Source organism: Canis lupus, chromosome 3 (genome assembly GCF_003254725.2).
Source record: "Canis lupus dingo isolate Sandy chromosome 3, ASM325472v2, whole genome shotgun sequence".
NCBI lineage: Eukaryota > Metazoa > Chordata > Mammalia > Carnivora > Canidae > Canis > Canis lupus.
The window spans coordinates 26,066,888-26,083,141 of record NC_064245.1 but is presented as its reverse complement, the minus strand read 5'-3'; the positions used below and the strand labels follow the sequence as shown (position 1 = coordinate 26,083,141).

The following is a 16,254-nucleotide window of genomic DNA, read 5'->3' as shown; positions in this document are numbered from 1 at the left end:
CAAACAGTAGAAATATTGCTGACTCAAGGTATATTGGAAGTCAAGATATTCACAAGAATCTTTCCTGGTATTTTTTAGTTGGAGATCTAACTTAGATTAGGATTTTATTTTGTGAGGAGAAGGTGGTCATTATTAGGGTGAAATTGCATTTAGTCTACGTAGAGCTTCTCACATGCAATAGAAGACAGTTTTGCTCACAGAAATGCTCTGGGTATAGAGTTTATAGGAGTTCTTTTCCATTTAGATTCCACAAAGACTCTTTATCACACTTTTTAAGTTTAATTTAATTTTATTCTATTTTTGTGAGAGAATTGGGAGCATAAGTGAGGTAGAGGGGGGAGCAGAGGGAGAGAAGAGACAGAACCCAAGCAGTCTCCTCACCCAGTGTGGAGCCCACATGGGGCTTGATCCCCTGCCCCGAGGTCACAGCCCAAGTGGAAATCAAGAGTCAGACATCCAACCTACTGAACCACCCAGGTGCCCTTATTGCACATAATTTGAATGTAACCTGAAATAGTTGCCCTTTAAAAATTAACCAATTGCATTGACTTGTACAATTGTGTATTTTTATAATATACATGAATTGTGAATTTTATTTTTTAGATACAAAGTAAACTCAACTAATGTGCCAGTTTCTACCTTCGCTGCCTCAGGAAGGATAAATCCTATTTTCTTTCTATTGTGTTATTTTATTATCGTATATAATTACACAATGTGTATCTTATTCTTAAGTAAATACATTGATTGAGACCAGACCACTAACAGACAGATGGCCAAAGTGCCTTGTTCTTTAAATTCAGTTTGGCTTTCTTTCAAACTTCTTTTAAAGTTTAAAGATGAATAATCAAGTCTAAAGCATTTCACAGAAATAGTAGGAATTAGTTGGGCCCTTAACACACAATACACTGCCTCTTCTGCTCATAGTGTAGCGGATTTTCTTCCAGGGGTGTAGCAAATAAGTCCTTGGTGTCTTGGGAAACAAGCCCTAGAGTTTATTACATCAAGAACAGCTCTCACTTGACATAATTTTAATTGCTATGTATTCTTCACTTTTGTGATCACCAGGTTCTCTTATTCAAGTACCTTCTGTTGAGAGGGGAAAACTTAGTAAAGTTCGCCTGGGTTCATTGTCTTTGAAAAAGGAAGGAGAAAGACAGTGCTTCTTATTTACAAAACACTTTTTAATTTGTACAAGAAGTTCAGGAGGAAAGCTACATCTGCTCAAGGTACGGGTTTTACATGACTATTCCATCTATGTCCATGCACTTGAGAGGCATCCAGGTTAATTTGATTGTGGCTTTCCCACGCCTAGTATCGTAAAACCCAGATTGTCACAAGCGCATAGTGAGGTAATGTACAGTTGCTAAGCTTGACATGTACTTTGTTGTCAGTTGTATCCAAAATAATAGAAATTTAAGTGTGTATTTCCATTAAAAAGTGCAATTAAAATCACCTGGAAAGAATTATTACTATTGAGCTGCAAAAATCTTGTTAAATCACGACAGCGCACTGATCTAATATTTGCTAGATGCTTTTTAATCTTGCTCTGTCAAGAGGCAGCGAACCACAGCCTGCGGCCTGTTAATACAGTTTTATTGGAACACAGCCATGCTCATGTGTTTACATATTGTCTGGTTGCTCTCATGCTTTTTTAAATGATAGAATTGAGTAACTGCGATAGAGATTGTATGGCTTGCAAAGCCTAAAAGATTTACTATCTGGCTCTTCATAGAAAAAGTTTCCCTATCCATACCTTCTGTTATTAGTGCCCGAAATATCATCCAGCACCACGATGATGGCTTTCTACTGCTTCCAGCACTTTCTGCTTGATGGGTTCAGCTGCATTCACTCTCAGGGTGCCTCCCACTCTCCCACAGACTGACTTGCTAAATTTATAAACACTGTGAGTGAGAGGGGTTTGAGGGAGAAGAACCATGAAGTTCAAGGAGTTTAATTACTTTTTACACAACTAAATTTAGTTTTGGAACCTATGAAAAATTATTTACGATGCAGAACTGTTACTCTTTCTTCCATGGCAATTTGAATCAAAGGTTTATAAATCTGAGCTTCCCAACTCATGCAAGACTGTCAGCCTCTTAATGAGAAATTGGTTTGTTTCCAGACAGGTGGGGTTCTCTCTCTAATAGAATGTACATTGATTGAGGAGCCCGATGCAAGTGATGATGACTGTAAGTCACATTCTATCTCTTAGAATTATAGTAGAATAACAAGGGTTTATGGTTTTTATCTACTGAGAGCTAAGAAGAGCTGCTTAAGGAGGCAGGAAAGGGGTTGAGAATACACTCCCTGAAGTCATTTACATATGAAAAGTTCTGTTGAATCATTTAACCTGTGAACCTTGTTAAAGATTTTATTTATTTATTCATGAGAGACAGAGAGAGAGAAGCAGGCTCCATGCAGGGAGCCCAACGTGGGACTCGATCCCAGGTCTCCAGGATCACACCCCAGGTGAAAGCAGCACTAAACCGCTGAGCCACCGGGGCTGCCCACCTTGTGAACCTTGTTAAACCATCTTTGGGACTTCACATTTTACTGAGTTTGTCTCATGATAGTGACTTTTTAGTGGCAGAGAAGAAAGGAATTAAATTAGAGAGTATTGAAATTCTGTAGATTATGGAAATGAAAAAAAGAGAGAAAGAAAGAAAAAGAAAGAAAACAAAACAGGAAGTGACTAGGAGACGGGGATCCTAGTCCTGAGTAACCTGCTGACCTCAGTTTCTTTGTCTGCTTATGAGCTTAGTACAGGCTTCCCCTTGCCCGAGAAGCCCAAGAGGTACCATGTTGCTGAAATGAGATCCAATATTGTCACTAGAACTCTGTGAAAGCAGCTATCACTCGTATCTTTATGTTCACATCTAACTGTTTGCTTTACATGTGTTGAAGCTAAAGGTTCTGGGCAAGTGTTTGGACACCTGGATTTTAAAATAGTAGTGGAGCCTCCTGATTCTGCCCCTTTCACTGTAGTCTTGTTAGCACCTTCACGCCAAGAGAAGGCTGCCTGGACGAGCGACATAAGTCAGGTAAGCAAGTGGCATTTGCCGTAAATTGTGTTCTTGTTTTCTTTTTGTTTTTTAAAGGTTTTATTTATTCATGAGAGACACAGAGACAAAGAGGCAGAGGGAAAGGGGAGAAGCAGGCTCCATGCAGGAAGCCCAATGTGGGACTCAATCCCAGGACCCCGGGATCACGTCCTGAGTCAAAGGCAGACGCTCAACCATTGAGCCACCCAGGCATCCCTGTTGTCATTTTTCTTAATTTCACAACATAAACTTGGAGGGAAAGATTTTTAGTTATTTTGTTTTTATTAAAAAAACTTCCATCTGGTTGCTGTGGTCACTGCCATCACCACTGTGTATCTTGCTAGAGCTGGAATCATTTGTCATTGTTGTTTGTTTTTCTTTGTAAGTTTAACATTTACCTGAAATGTGGTACTTGCATTTTAGTTTCTGGGCATTTTTGTACAAGCTATAAGTGTAATTGGTTGTGTCGAAGAGTGTTTAAAATTGCCCTGTTAGTGATAAATTATCCAATGATCCCCACTAGATTATCTTTTGCTTCTTTGTTTCTGATTCTGAGGTAGGAAAATGGTGAGAGATACAAAAACAGCTAACAAGGGCCTTGGTGAGAAATCACAAATTAAAGAATCCCATCAAAGAAAAGTGTCTGTAGTATGAAACCTGAAAATTAGCTTTCCTTTATTTTATATAGAAAAAAATTAGGAAATGGATTTACTTACTTTTCCTTGATCGGGAATGCTCAGTTAAGGAATTGCCTTTATTCAGAAATTGCAAATATATCAAAGCTAGTTGTGATTGGGCTTAGGCATTCCTAAATCCAAGCTCCACATTAATTTTTACTCCATTAGCCAGCATAGGAGAAAAATGTTCGTGTAAGGAAAATATTAAAAGGCTTGGTAATTATTTTCCAAGTTGTTAACTCAAGATTGGGGCAAATGGAAAAAGCTTATACTGTAGATTCAAATACCTTCTTTTCTCTTCTGAAGAGCTCATAGTAATTTATATATAAATCTTAGGTAAAAATATTAATTTTTTTCTGAGTGACTAAGAACTGAGGGAAAATAGACAATATAGGGCAAAATATTTTTTTATGTGTCAAAGAAATTTTACAGACTTAATCTAATTTGATCCTTACAATGGTATTCTGAAGGTAGACAGAAATATCAGCCCATTTCATAGGTGAGGCACACGAGGTTTGGTGGAAGGCTGTTTGTCCAAAGTTACACAACTGTGTTGACTCAGGAGTCAAACCTAATCCAGTCAAAACCAAACCTTATTAGCATTCTAAACCTTCTCTACAGGAAGGCTGGATTTTTATGTATATGCCCCAGGATTCCTTTGACGGTGAATAAATAGCTTGAAATGAAGATGCTTCTTTTCTGGCCAAAAAAAGAATGAAAACTTGGGATTTGGGATCTTCTATATTTGCATAATTATATCCTTGTGGTGATTTATTAATACTTTCATTAGCTCCGTGCTGTAAGAATTAATACATTAGTCCCTGTTTGTAATACATCTCTTACCTTATGAAACTCTGAATCACCCACTGATTCTATGAATGTTTTCTGAGCAATCAACGTATACTACCAGGTATCATGTGGGTATCAGGGATATGGCAATAGTCCCTGGTCTCGAAGAGATAGGCAGGCCAATCGGGAAGAAAGGGCCATGGACAGTATAATGCAACAACGTAGGTGTTAGGAAGCTAAGATAAGTAGAGCAAATGGGGAGAATAGGAGTAGGCAAAAATGTTTTTCTAGCTGCTTCTAGCTTCTACCTTATGATATAACTGGGGGTCCTAAGATACAGAATTGATAAAAGCTCCAAACCTTCCTTAGCGTGCCTGGTGTGGCATTGCTATGGAAGAAAGACCCTTACGTGCTTGGATGATCCTATAACTGGTTTCTTCAAGAAAGAGTACAATGCTTTGTCTGCCATAAGCATCCAAGTGAGTCTACCTACTTAGACTCCATCTTGAGGCAGAAGTATACAACTTCTTCATATTTTTCCCTAAGTCTCAATGGCTGATATGTTAAATTCTACTAGATTGTGTCTGCAAGTGAATTGGAAAATAAAGCTAACAGAAAGTTATATCGTTTTGAGTGCCAATTATATAATTCATGAAATTGCTATTTGATGGAGCCTTGATGTTGTGTGGCTTTGGCATATATTATTACATTCATTCAACAAATATATTTATGCAGTGATACTATATGCCAGGTACTGCTTAGGCACCTGTGATATATCATGAACAAAAGAGGTAACAACAACAAAAATTCCCTGACCTCATACAGCTTACATTCTAGTGAGAGGAAGATCAAAAATAAAGAGTAAATGTAATAAATAAAGGCATACTATTTTATGCTAGAAGGTGATGGGACACGGTAGAAAGGATTGCACTACTGGGGGTAGGTGTGGGTAGGTACACTTTTAAAATGGTGGTCACCTCAGGCTACAGGAGACATCTGAACAAAGACTGTAGCAGGTGATGGAAATACCATACGAGTATGTGAAGAAAGGAAAGTCATTTCAAAGAGAAGGAAGAGCAATTGCAGAGACTCTAAAGTAGGAGGACACTACCTATTTTGAGGAACAGCATCAAGTCAGTGTGGTTGAAGTGGAATGTATGAGAGGGAGAATAGGAAAAGAGGAAATCAGGGTGGTAACAAAGGTCCAACCAGGGAGGGCCCCCTAAACCAATGAAAGGTCTTTAGCTTGCACTCGGAGTCAGATGAAAAGCTCTTCAAGAATTTGGCAAAGGAATTCCATTATCTGACTTCCTTTTTAAAGGTTTCTTGGCCTGTTGTGTTGCATATAGACTGGGAATGGAGGGTAAGGGTGGAAACAGGGAGCTGAATGAGAAGGGTATGGTAGTCATCCAGGTGAGGGTTCTTGAAGGCTCAGATCAGCATGGCAGGAATGGAGTCTGAGATAAGGATTTTGATTCTGGATTCGTTTTGAAGGTAGAGCCAGCAGGGTTTAATTATGGCTTATATTTGGGGTAGGAGAGAAAAAGAAGAGTCAAGGATGTCTTCAGAGTTTTTGGCCTGAGCCATTGGAAGAATAGAGTTGTCATTAACAGAGATTTTGTGGTGAATATCAGAAGCTTACTCCAGATATGTTCAGTTTCAGAAGGCGGTTAGACATTTGTGTGGAGTTGTTAAGTAAGCAACTTACTGAGTTGTTAAGTGAGTTGTTAAGAGGTTCAGGTGGGAAAGTCTGTGTCATCTAGGTCACATTTAAGGCAGTGAGGGTATTGAGACCACCTAGGGAGTAAATAGGGATAGAAGTGAGAAGAGGGCTATGGACTGAGTCAGGGGTCATGGAGAACAGTGAGAAGACTGAGAAGGTTCCACCAGTGTGGTTGGACAGCCACGAGGGTGTGGTGTCCTGGAAGTCAAGTGAGGAAATGTACCAAGGAGGAGGGAGCGGTCATGTATCAACTGCTCCTAAAAGCTGAGTATAGTACTGAGTGCTCTGAGGTACTTAGCCTTTTTGCCAATGCAAGGTTTCATTAGTGGGTTGTAGGGTTGTGCTATTGATTGAGCCTAGCCAGCTGCCAAGCAGCCTGCATCTCCATTGGCTTTGTTCTCTGCTTAAAATATTTTCGTTTTAGGGGGGAAATTATGCAATATACATACAGTGATGGTATTTGTCAGTCTCCCAGTATATCTCTGGACATATTAATTTTTAATAAGATGAGCCCACTGAATGCTTGAAAATGTACTGTTTAATATTTTATTATGTATATGTAAGAATATGGACGTAAAAAGGAAATAATACTCCCAATACTCAGCACACTAAATTAATATTTATCAAAGTATTTCCACAGATAACTATGGTAGAGTTGCCTGAGGATTTTTGTAAACTTGCAGATTCCTGAGTCTATATTCCAGACACCCCCCAGGTTTAATAAGCTCCACAGATCACTTTTGCACAATTAAATTGGAGAACCTTTGCTCTGAAAATCAGTGGTTTCCATCTCTAAAACCTCCACAATCCTGCCATACAGAAATAATTTTACAGTTTGGCTCTCAGTGTATATATACATTATTTTTGTGTTTTACCTCATTTGTACCTTTCTGTATTCCTGAAGATTCTTCATATTGGGGTCTTCTAATGGCCATACACACTACCACATTAACATACCTCTTTTCCAGCTTTTCCTAAATAATTGGATATATTCTGGGTTTTAGCATTAATATGTGATGTGGTGCTGCGCATTGTTATACAGGGAGTTACTCTCCCTTTCAAGGTCCCTTGTTGTCCTGTCTTCCCCACAGAGGGTCAGGTTGGTACAAAGGGCCTGTTCACTTCCATGACTTCGTGATTCATGACTTGATAGACTGCCAAAATGCAAGAAATCTGTACCTCATCATTTTATACCTCATCAGCAAGGTATCTGTGCAACTTTTTTCTAAGTCCTGTGCCAATGTTGAGTTTTGTTGTATCTATCACATCTTCCTATTTAATGGAAACATGGTAGGATTCTCCACTGGTTTTAATTTACATTTCTATAATTATCAATGAGATTAACATTTCTACCATTTTTATTTCTTATCTTTTATGCCAGATGGACATCTATTCATTGGAGCTATCCTTATAGACTAGGGAAATAAACATTTTCTTTCAAGTCAAATTATGAATATGTCCTCCATTATTTCATCATTTTATTTTTGTCACTCTATTTTGCTAGATCTTAATTTTTTTGTGACTTGATTTGAAGCTACCTTCCTAAGTTATTGTACCATGTTACACTAATCACATATGGCTCTTATTTAAGATAATAAAGTGGTTTCTGAGTATTGATACAATCTCAGTTTCACATAAAGAACTCGATATAAAAATTACGACTATTGGTTTTGCCAGGCCTCTTTCTCTGGAGCTATAATTTTTAGAAGTAACAATTGCTTGAATGATTAATTACACCTTTAGTTACACCAGTAAGGCCATAATTAACTGTTGGCACCTCCAACAAAATGAACAAATAGCTAATGGTCTTGACCAATAATTCTTCCCTTTTCATCTATTTATAGGGAAAAATTTGAGGCTGAGGATTTGACCATTTATTTCAATATAGTGCATTCATTTATGCATGTCTTCTTGTCATACATAATAGTGTATTAAACAGATTTTTCTGTAATTATGGGTATTAACTAAAATGCAGAATTAAAATTCACCTCTAAGCTTGGTTTGGGCAGATGTGTGAAAATGTACACCTTGTGTAAAGAAATCTATAGCACTCTCACATGCTTTCTCCCTTAAAATAGCTTCTCTGGAATCGATAGAGAATTTTTTACTTTAAATTAAAAGGTGAATTAAAAGAAAAAAAAATGGAATCTAACCTTTCTTCCCACTACTTAGAAGTGGTAGAAGGTAAAAAGGGTGGAGACATAGTAGACTACGGACCTTTGAACAGGTATTGCCTTAAGCAAGATCCTCAAAAGACCTTGCTGGAGAAGTCATTCTCAACAATTGTCTAAGGACCAATTGCATCAAACTTACACAGGGCTATTGTGAACATACATGTTATACTATTAATCCTATTAATTTCAAGGTTTAATTCACATAGATTTGATGTGTGCTTAGAGATGTGATACCTAGTTTATCCTGATTCTTCTTGAATGAGTGAACTGTATTCATTTTCCCAGGGCTCAGTCACTTTTCCCCAACATAACTAAAGGACAGGCTTATATGGTCATGAATTTATACCATGCCTTGCAATATAAATATATTCATACATACATTGTTCTGTTATAGTCTAACTTTTTTTATGGAAGGAAACCCTTTCTCCAGTGCAGCATTATTGAAAGTCCCAAATGGAAGTGAGATATAATACTCTTGTTGAAGTAGAGCTGGTGGACACAGAGCCCCCAAGAGTTCTTTTGTTCACCCATGTTGTTGCTGCAGCCTGTCTGTGGAGCCTCTAGGAAATGAGGATTTTTATTACATGGCCTTTGAGCTTTGGTTCAGATTGCAGGTATGTTTTGATTTCCTGAAACCAGAGCATAAGTGAAAACATTTTTTCTCTTGAAAATAATTTTAATGCTTCACACAGTAAATCAGAAAGATTTATGAATGAGAAAGGACACTGGCTAATGAGATGGTCAAGAGTAGTCACATAAACCTCTTTTGGATCTAAAATATTTATCTCAAGTTCCAATTCTGACAGTGTAGAGGACTGAGCTGATTTAGTTCCCCCCTAGTTACAAAAACAGAAATGTTTAACATAAAAAATCAGTATAATAAAAAAATTAATACATTGGTGATATTTACAGATATAAAAAGAAATCTCTAGTTGTCGGAAATACTGAAGAAACTTAAAGTTAGAGCAGAAAGCTTATAAGTTGAAGACATAGAGACCTAGGAATGATTTTAGATTGAGTATTGGTCCCAAGCCTGAGGAGCTTTAGCCAAGGTAGCCTTGGATCCCTTAAAGGAATTAAGCTCCTTAAATAAAGCCTAGATATTGGAAGTGTATCCCTTCCATCAGATAAGAACTCAAAAAACTCTTCCCATTAGCCCAAAAAAGAAATAAGGAAGTTTGGTTTTGTCTTGGGTTCTGATTTTTCAGAAATCTCCCTTGAAAAAAATGAACGCATTTCTGGCCTATGGGATTTCAAATTTAAATGCACAGTATTCACATGGTGTGAAAAATGCAAACCGAGAAATTAATGTAAAAGCAATTTTTGGCCCTGTTGAAATCCTAGGACTGCTTGGTAGGAGCAAACACAAAAGTCATTCCATTAACAACACTTTACAGGGGTCCTGGGATCAAGTCCTCCATCAGGCTCCCCTCAGGGAGCCTGCATCTCCCTCTGCCTATGTCTCTCTCTCTCTCTCTGTATTTCTCATGAATAAATAAATAAAATCTTAAAAAAAAAAAAAAAACAACACAACACTTTACAATTCAGGCCTCATGACAGTGTGCTCAATATCAAAAATTACAATTATGTGAGTAATTTATCTATCATGAGAGAGTCAGAAAACACAGTGAACAGTAGAATTAATACTGCTGGAACCTCAGATAGTAGAATGGCAACTTGGAAAAGACTATAAAATAAGAATGTTTAAAATATATGAAAGAAAGAAAGAGAGAGGGAGGAAAGAAAGAAAGGGAGGAAAAAGAAAAGATTATTATATAAAAAGTCCAGGTTGATCTAAGAACCAAAGAGAAATCTAAACATGGAAACTATAATCCTAAATCATTCTAAAACTGTTGTTTGTGTAACTATGCCATTTGCTTGAAATGTTAAAGGAAACTGAAGGAACATTGTTCATTTTCCACATTTCTCACCAAACACCATCTCTGTCCTCTCATCTTCCTGTGTTGGTGACTCAAGCAGCATCCTCATTGTGCTTTAGAAACCTTGAGAATGAAAAGAAGGCCACTGGGGTAAAGGATCACTTATCCCATGTCTTCTCCCCTGTGTGTAAGTCCGGTCCTTATACGACACTCTTTCCCATGCCCTCACCCTCCACCAATCAACCTCTTTACACCATTTAATTACTGTTATAAATCACTATGCCGTATCCTAGTAACTAGAGATAATTTTTGATTTTAAAAATGGCTTAAGTCTTTTCTCATTTTCTGTTTTGTTCAAAGGGAATATGTGTAATTCAAAATAAATCCTTCTCTAACCCTTCTCTAGTTGCAGAGGGAATTTTTAAATTGATAAGGCCTAAGTAAATAAGGCAGTGGAAATTAGCAAAAGTTCTTGAATTTCCTCCTCTAGAGAAAAGAGAAAAATGATGAATAGGGCTTTATGCATTCCAGAAAGAGGAGAAAGTACACAATGCATCCTCATCAAATCAACATGGTGCCAATAGAAACTGCTAGAGAGACTAGTAAAATGTGGGAATTTGTCGGCAAAAAACACCTCAGAGGCAGGCATAGAGTTTACTAGTGATCTAGAAGATGAATTCCATCCAAGAAAGCCATCATTTCTACTCAGCCTGCCCCAGACCACCCTCGGGCAGAGAATGAATACAGCAGAGGCAATTACTGTCAGAAGGTATAAACCTCTCAACTGGTGCAGCTACTGACAGAGAATTGTCATGGTGTGACACTGAGGCCAGAGTCCTTAGGAAATACATTCCAGGAGAATACAGCTCTTATACCTATCCTCAGGTATTCGCCAGGTGCACAGTTTTGGTATCTAGATATTGAATCTGTTCATCAAAGTATAATGTTTCCTGCTGCTGTGTGTGTGTGCGCGCACAGATGAAATGAGAAACTAAACTTGTTTTTGTGGCTATAAACAATTCTGAGAATATATGATCTGCCCAGGTTTGCATGTGGATTGTAATTGTTTATTTTTTCATTTCACAGTGTGTGGACAATATACGGTGTAATGGTTTAATGACTATAGTATTTGAGGAGAATTCCAAAGTTACTGTGCCCCATATGATTAAGTAAGTGTAATAATCCTTTCCCTTACATTTTAATCAAGTCGAATTGGTAAAGAAGATAAAGCCCTGCATAAAATATTGCTTCAGTAGTATTCCACTTCATTTTTATGAGTATGTTTCTTGACAGGAATGTGATAATTCATGGTGTGCTATTATAAATCATAAGACTTTCAAAATGGCTTTTCATAGTTTATTGATTCATAGCATAAAAAATGTTTTTTATACTGTTACATGTGCTTTCGTTCAAGACAAAAGGCCTATTGAGATTTTTCAAGTTCAATATAGAAAGTTGTGACAGCCAGATGTATCCAAGGTCAGAAGCTGGGTCAAAGGATGGCAGATTCTTCTGGCATCTTCCCAGTGGGTATGAATCGTATTACTTGGATTTGGTTGTAGAGATATATATTTAGATTTCGAAGGCACTTGACAGGAGTCAACTGGTCTTCCCATGGTACGTTTACCTACTGCTCATATGTGGATTTGCCCAGGTCTGTCATCATGCTCTTTCTCTATTTTGTTAACAAAACATATCCTATAAGGTGATCAATAGGGAAACTGTAGTTTAAAATGAGAAGTGGTATCATTAACTATGTGCCATTGCTCTCTGTATTAATGCTTTTGTCTCTACATACTTTTTTCTATTCCAAATTCGGGAAGTGTTTCAGGAGTATTTCGAAGCTGACCAAATTGTTCCCTGTTCTCATTTTTTTTTTTTTTGGTTATTTGCAGCTCAAATTCTAAGAATAAAATGTATTTTTGAAAGCAGTCCTGTTATATCTTTTTAAAAAAAGTTACACGAAAACTATGAAAATATTTGTCTTCTATGCATTTTTAATGTGGATTTTTTTTTAGGTCTGAGCTGTTTGTGCTAAGGCAATAAATAACATTAATTTTCCTCTTTTGATAGGTAATAAGTATGCTTAGCACCATCCCAACAGTATAGCTTTTAGAACTTACTAATTATTGTATCAGATGAAGGCAGTATACATTATACTATTGAGATGAAGGCAGTGTACATTATACTATTGCTGTAATTATTACAGGAAAATATAAACTGTAAGAGAATGATAATATTTTAAATTACTGGTCAAATTTAAAAACATTTTAGGTAGAATCATTTTAAGGTTCCAGGGCAAAGATTCCTTTAGCATTAAGTTTTTTTGGTTTTTAATACAGTATAGTTTTTTTAACCACATTATTTAAAAATGTATGATGCTAAGATTAAGACCAGGTATGCAATATTCAACCAAAAGGTCTAAATTGTGACTTAATTTTTAAATTCACATCACTGGGTTTGATGATTTAAATTTTAAATTTTCTACCATGGGATTCTTATTTTAATATTTCACAAAATAGCCTATGTTACTTTTATTCATTTCTGAAAGTACTTTCTTGAAGGCTAGACAGCCATGAAAGTCCCAACTGCTTTAGAATGAAAATATGTAAGTTGGACATTGTGGCCAAGTTATAAGCTCCTAAACCCTAAGGTTACTTCGCGTATGCTAGACATATATTTTGTTGACTTTAAAAACAAATACAGATGCAAACTTCCCTTTTGTGCCTGACTGGTTATGGCTGGAACCCAAATGCATCTTCTGTCCCCTGTGGGGTCAATTTGACCAATGCCCATGTCCAACCTCCTCTGTGTAACCACCCCCCACACAGACCAAGCTTTCCCCCTTTCAGGTGCACAGAGTGACCTTGAGTGAATGGAGACCGCTCTTCTGCTAGGGCAGAAACCTGTAGCTCAGGCTGTAAAGGTTTTGTATTAGAGTCATGCACATTTTGATGCCCATCTATCTCATACTAGCCATAAACCCACAGCAGAGGAAAGTCTCCTATGTTTCTTTGTTTCATTTTTCCCAGCTTCACTGAGTCTAGTTTTCCTCAGTCAGAGGCAAGAGGATAATTTTGCAGTCTCTGTTCCTTCTGATATTCCCTCTGTGGCCCTATTCTACCCTAAGTCCTGTAGTAGTGCCTCCCTGTGCATCTCCTTAGCCACATACCACGAAAAAAAAAAAAAAAAAAAAGAACTTTTTTTGAGAGTTAAAAGAAAAACTATATTAATTGTATCTGTTACTGACATGGCATCACTTTGCAAGCACTCACTTCCCTTTAAAACTTTAGTAATTATAATAGGTGATCTGGGTTTGATGTCTCAAGATTGCTTTTTACAGTATTGACCAAAAAGGAATTGTTATTGTCACAGGAGGCTTAGGTAATGCATTCTACCTTACTGGAGAGTCCCTTAGGAAATAAACACTGTGTTCAGTGTAATAAAAGACAAATAATTTCATTATATTGAATTTATTTTCTTTTCTTAAAAGGAAAATGTAAAAAAAAAAAAAAAAAGGAAAATGTAATCATAATTTTGAAGGACAGTGGTGTAATTAGTTTTATTTTAATTTCATGTTGCCACACATATTTTTTCTTCCAGTGTTGTTATTTTTTAAGTAAGCTCCGTGCCCAATGTGGGGCTAGAACCCTCCACCCCGAGATTAAGAGTTTGCGTGCTCTACTGACTGAGCCAGTCAGGTGCCCCATTTTTTCTGATGTTTTGAATAAAGTAATTATGTCGAAAGATGCAAAGCCCTAAACTACCATTAGAATGCAAAATTATGATATTTATTAAGTGGAGATACCCCTTTAAGCAGTGCTTTCCATTTTAGGGTATGGAAGGATAAGCCTTCCTTTTAATAATAGTTGATCTCACCTTTCTTAGAAAATAGAGATTATTATTGGGAAAATGGTGGGGGAGAAAGTGATTACCTTAATCAGTCATCTTCTAGAAGACTGATTGATTCATGAAAGTTCTACGATCTTTCTCCTAATGAGAAAATTAAAAACCATAAAAGTAAAGAGTAAGGGTCACATAAAGAGTGGGGAAAAAGAGCCCCATACTATTTTCAAGAATCTCAAAAAGATGCACTTGTGTATTTTCGAGATCAATAATGTGGCTCAAAGTAACAGGCCACCTTTAGTTCCTCAGCAGGGTAAGCTGCTCATTTAAAATGCTCTTTTGAGCCTGCAAATGAAGTACTTTTGCCTGCACCAAGCATATGTTGGGGTGGGAAGTTTCCAAGAGCAAGCTAAGAAAGTTATTGATTCCTTTTTGTTTGAAAGAAAATAAATATATAATTTAAAAACCCTCGAAGTGAAGGGGCTAATTAAGGGTACTCAAAACAAGCGAACTGATTCTAAGCAAGCAGTTGCCTCACTGAACGTTCCTGGCCCTGCAGCATGTCCTTTAATCAAGTGGTGAAATCCAGAACTTCACCGATGGCTTGTTCTGAGATACTGCAGTGGAAGGAACAAGGAGTCTCAGAAGGGAATGCAAAAGGTCTGGGCAGTCCTAATGAAGGTGTGCATTTCTTTGAGCCCCACTTGGATTCCACTTCTGCTTTCAAGCATGTTCTCTTACAAGCTTTGCCTCTCTGCTGGCCTCTTTTGCCCTTTCTAACAAATGTGTGCCACAGGCTGAGGGCTCTGAGCACAGCCAATGATTGTGAGGGCTACTGTGTGAACCTTCCCCTCAGTGTGCTCATCCACCTGCACACGCTGCTCAGGCACTTGGGGAATCCAGTAGGGTTAAGGAGGTTTTACACAGTGAGGGAAAAAAAAAAAAAAAACGGAACACTGCAGGGGGCAATGGCGAATCTCTACCATTACTTTTTTTTTCTTTTGGAATGAAGATATTTTTAACACTACAAAATATTGCAAAATAATGAAGACATAACATTGCACACAATTTATGGATTAAACTGTACTCCTAAAATGGATAGCCCTAAATGCATTAATGAGCCAGGAAGAATGGAATGAATTAAGCATTCAGTTAGAGAAGTTAGAAAAAGAATGACAAAATAAACTAAGAAAGTGTGGAAAGAAAATAAGGACAGGCATGAATACATTAAAATATAGAAAAACAGTAGAATTGATCAAAGAGCCAGCTCTAAAGAGAAAAATACCTAAGGCTATAACCTGTTGGTTTAGTTAAGAAAAAAAGGGAAGAATATAAATGCACAAAATTAAAAGTGAGGAAAAAAATAACCACAGATATAGCAGTGATATCTGTGTCTTCCTGTCCCCTCTCCCTATCTGTGGGAAGAACATCACCCATTACTTTTTAGGCACACTTCTGATATCCTGATCTAAGATCACAAGCAATGTCCCTGCTTAAATGGGGCATTTGGTTTCATTTCCCTAAGAAAACATGATTGAAGTAGAGAGAGAAGTGAAGGATAGCAGAATGTACCACCCTAAAACATGCCACTTGGGCATATTGATTGAGCTGTAGGCACTTGAAAAACAGCAAATGCAGGGAGAAACTTTCTCTGAACTCTTCTTATTTGCTACCTAAATACAGATCCTCCAAAAGGCATTCAGTTGTCATAAATTAAGAACCATAATTCAACCTGGTTGAATTTCATCAACCAGGAAGGATTGACTTTTATTGTAGGAGAGGAGACTAGGAGTCAACACCCCACCTGGATGAACTGTCCCTAACTATCATACCTCCCATCTAGTCTCCTAAGGGCCCATTTATCTTTCCTAAAAATCATTTACACTCCCCTAAGAGGCCTAAACCCCCCCCCCCCCCCCCCCCCCCCCCCCCCCCCGCCACACACACACATACCTTTTCCATTAGGATGGTACTTAAGCCTGAATTCTAAGCCACCTCTGGGAGTTGCTTATTTTTCCCTGGGTATCTCCCATGTGTACATGAGAGATGCATGTTAATCAACTTCTGTTTGTTTATCTCCTGCTAATCTGTCTTTTATTACAAAAGTCTCCGCCAAGAACTCAG

At 37.5% G+C, this 16,254-nt stretch overlaps 1 protein-coding gene across 3 annotated transcripts in view; it reads left to right on the top strand.

Annotated features, from left to right (window-relative positions):
- The window catches only part of RASGRF2 (Ras protein specific guanine nucleotide releasing factor 2), a 237,898-nt gene that overhangs the window by 110,051 nt on the left and 111,593 nt on the right, over positions 1–16,254 (top strand). For all 3 annotated transcript variants that reach the window (XM_049108314.1, XM_025437016.3, XM_025437017.3), the window contains exons 10-13: positions 1,066–1,226; positions 2,123–2,189; positions 2,905–3,041; positions 11,371–11,453. In XM_049108314.1, coding sequence (XP_048964271.1) covers positions 1,066–1,226; positions 2,123–2,189; positions 2,905–3,041; positions 11,371–11,453 — 448 coding nt within the window. The remainder of the gene's footprint in view (positions 1–1,065; positions 1,227–2,122; positions 2,190–2,904; positions 3,042–11,370; positions 11,454–16,254) is intronic.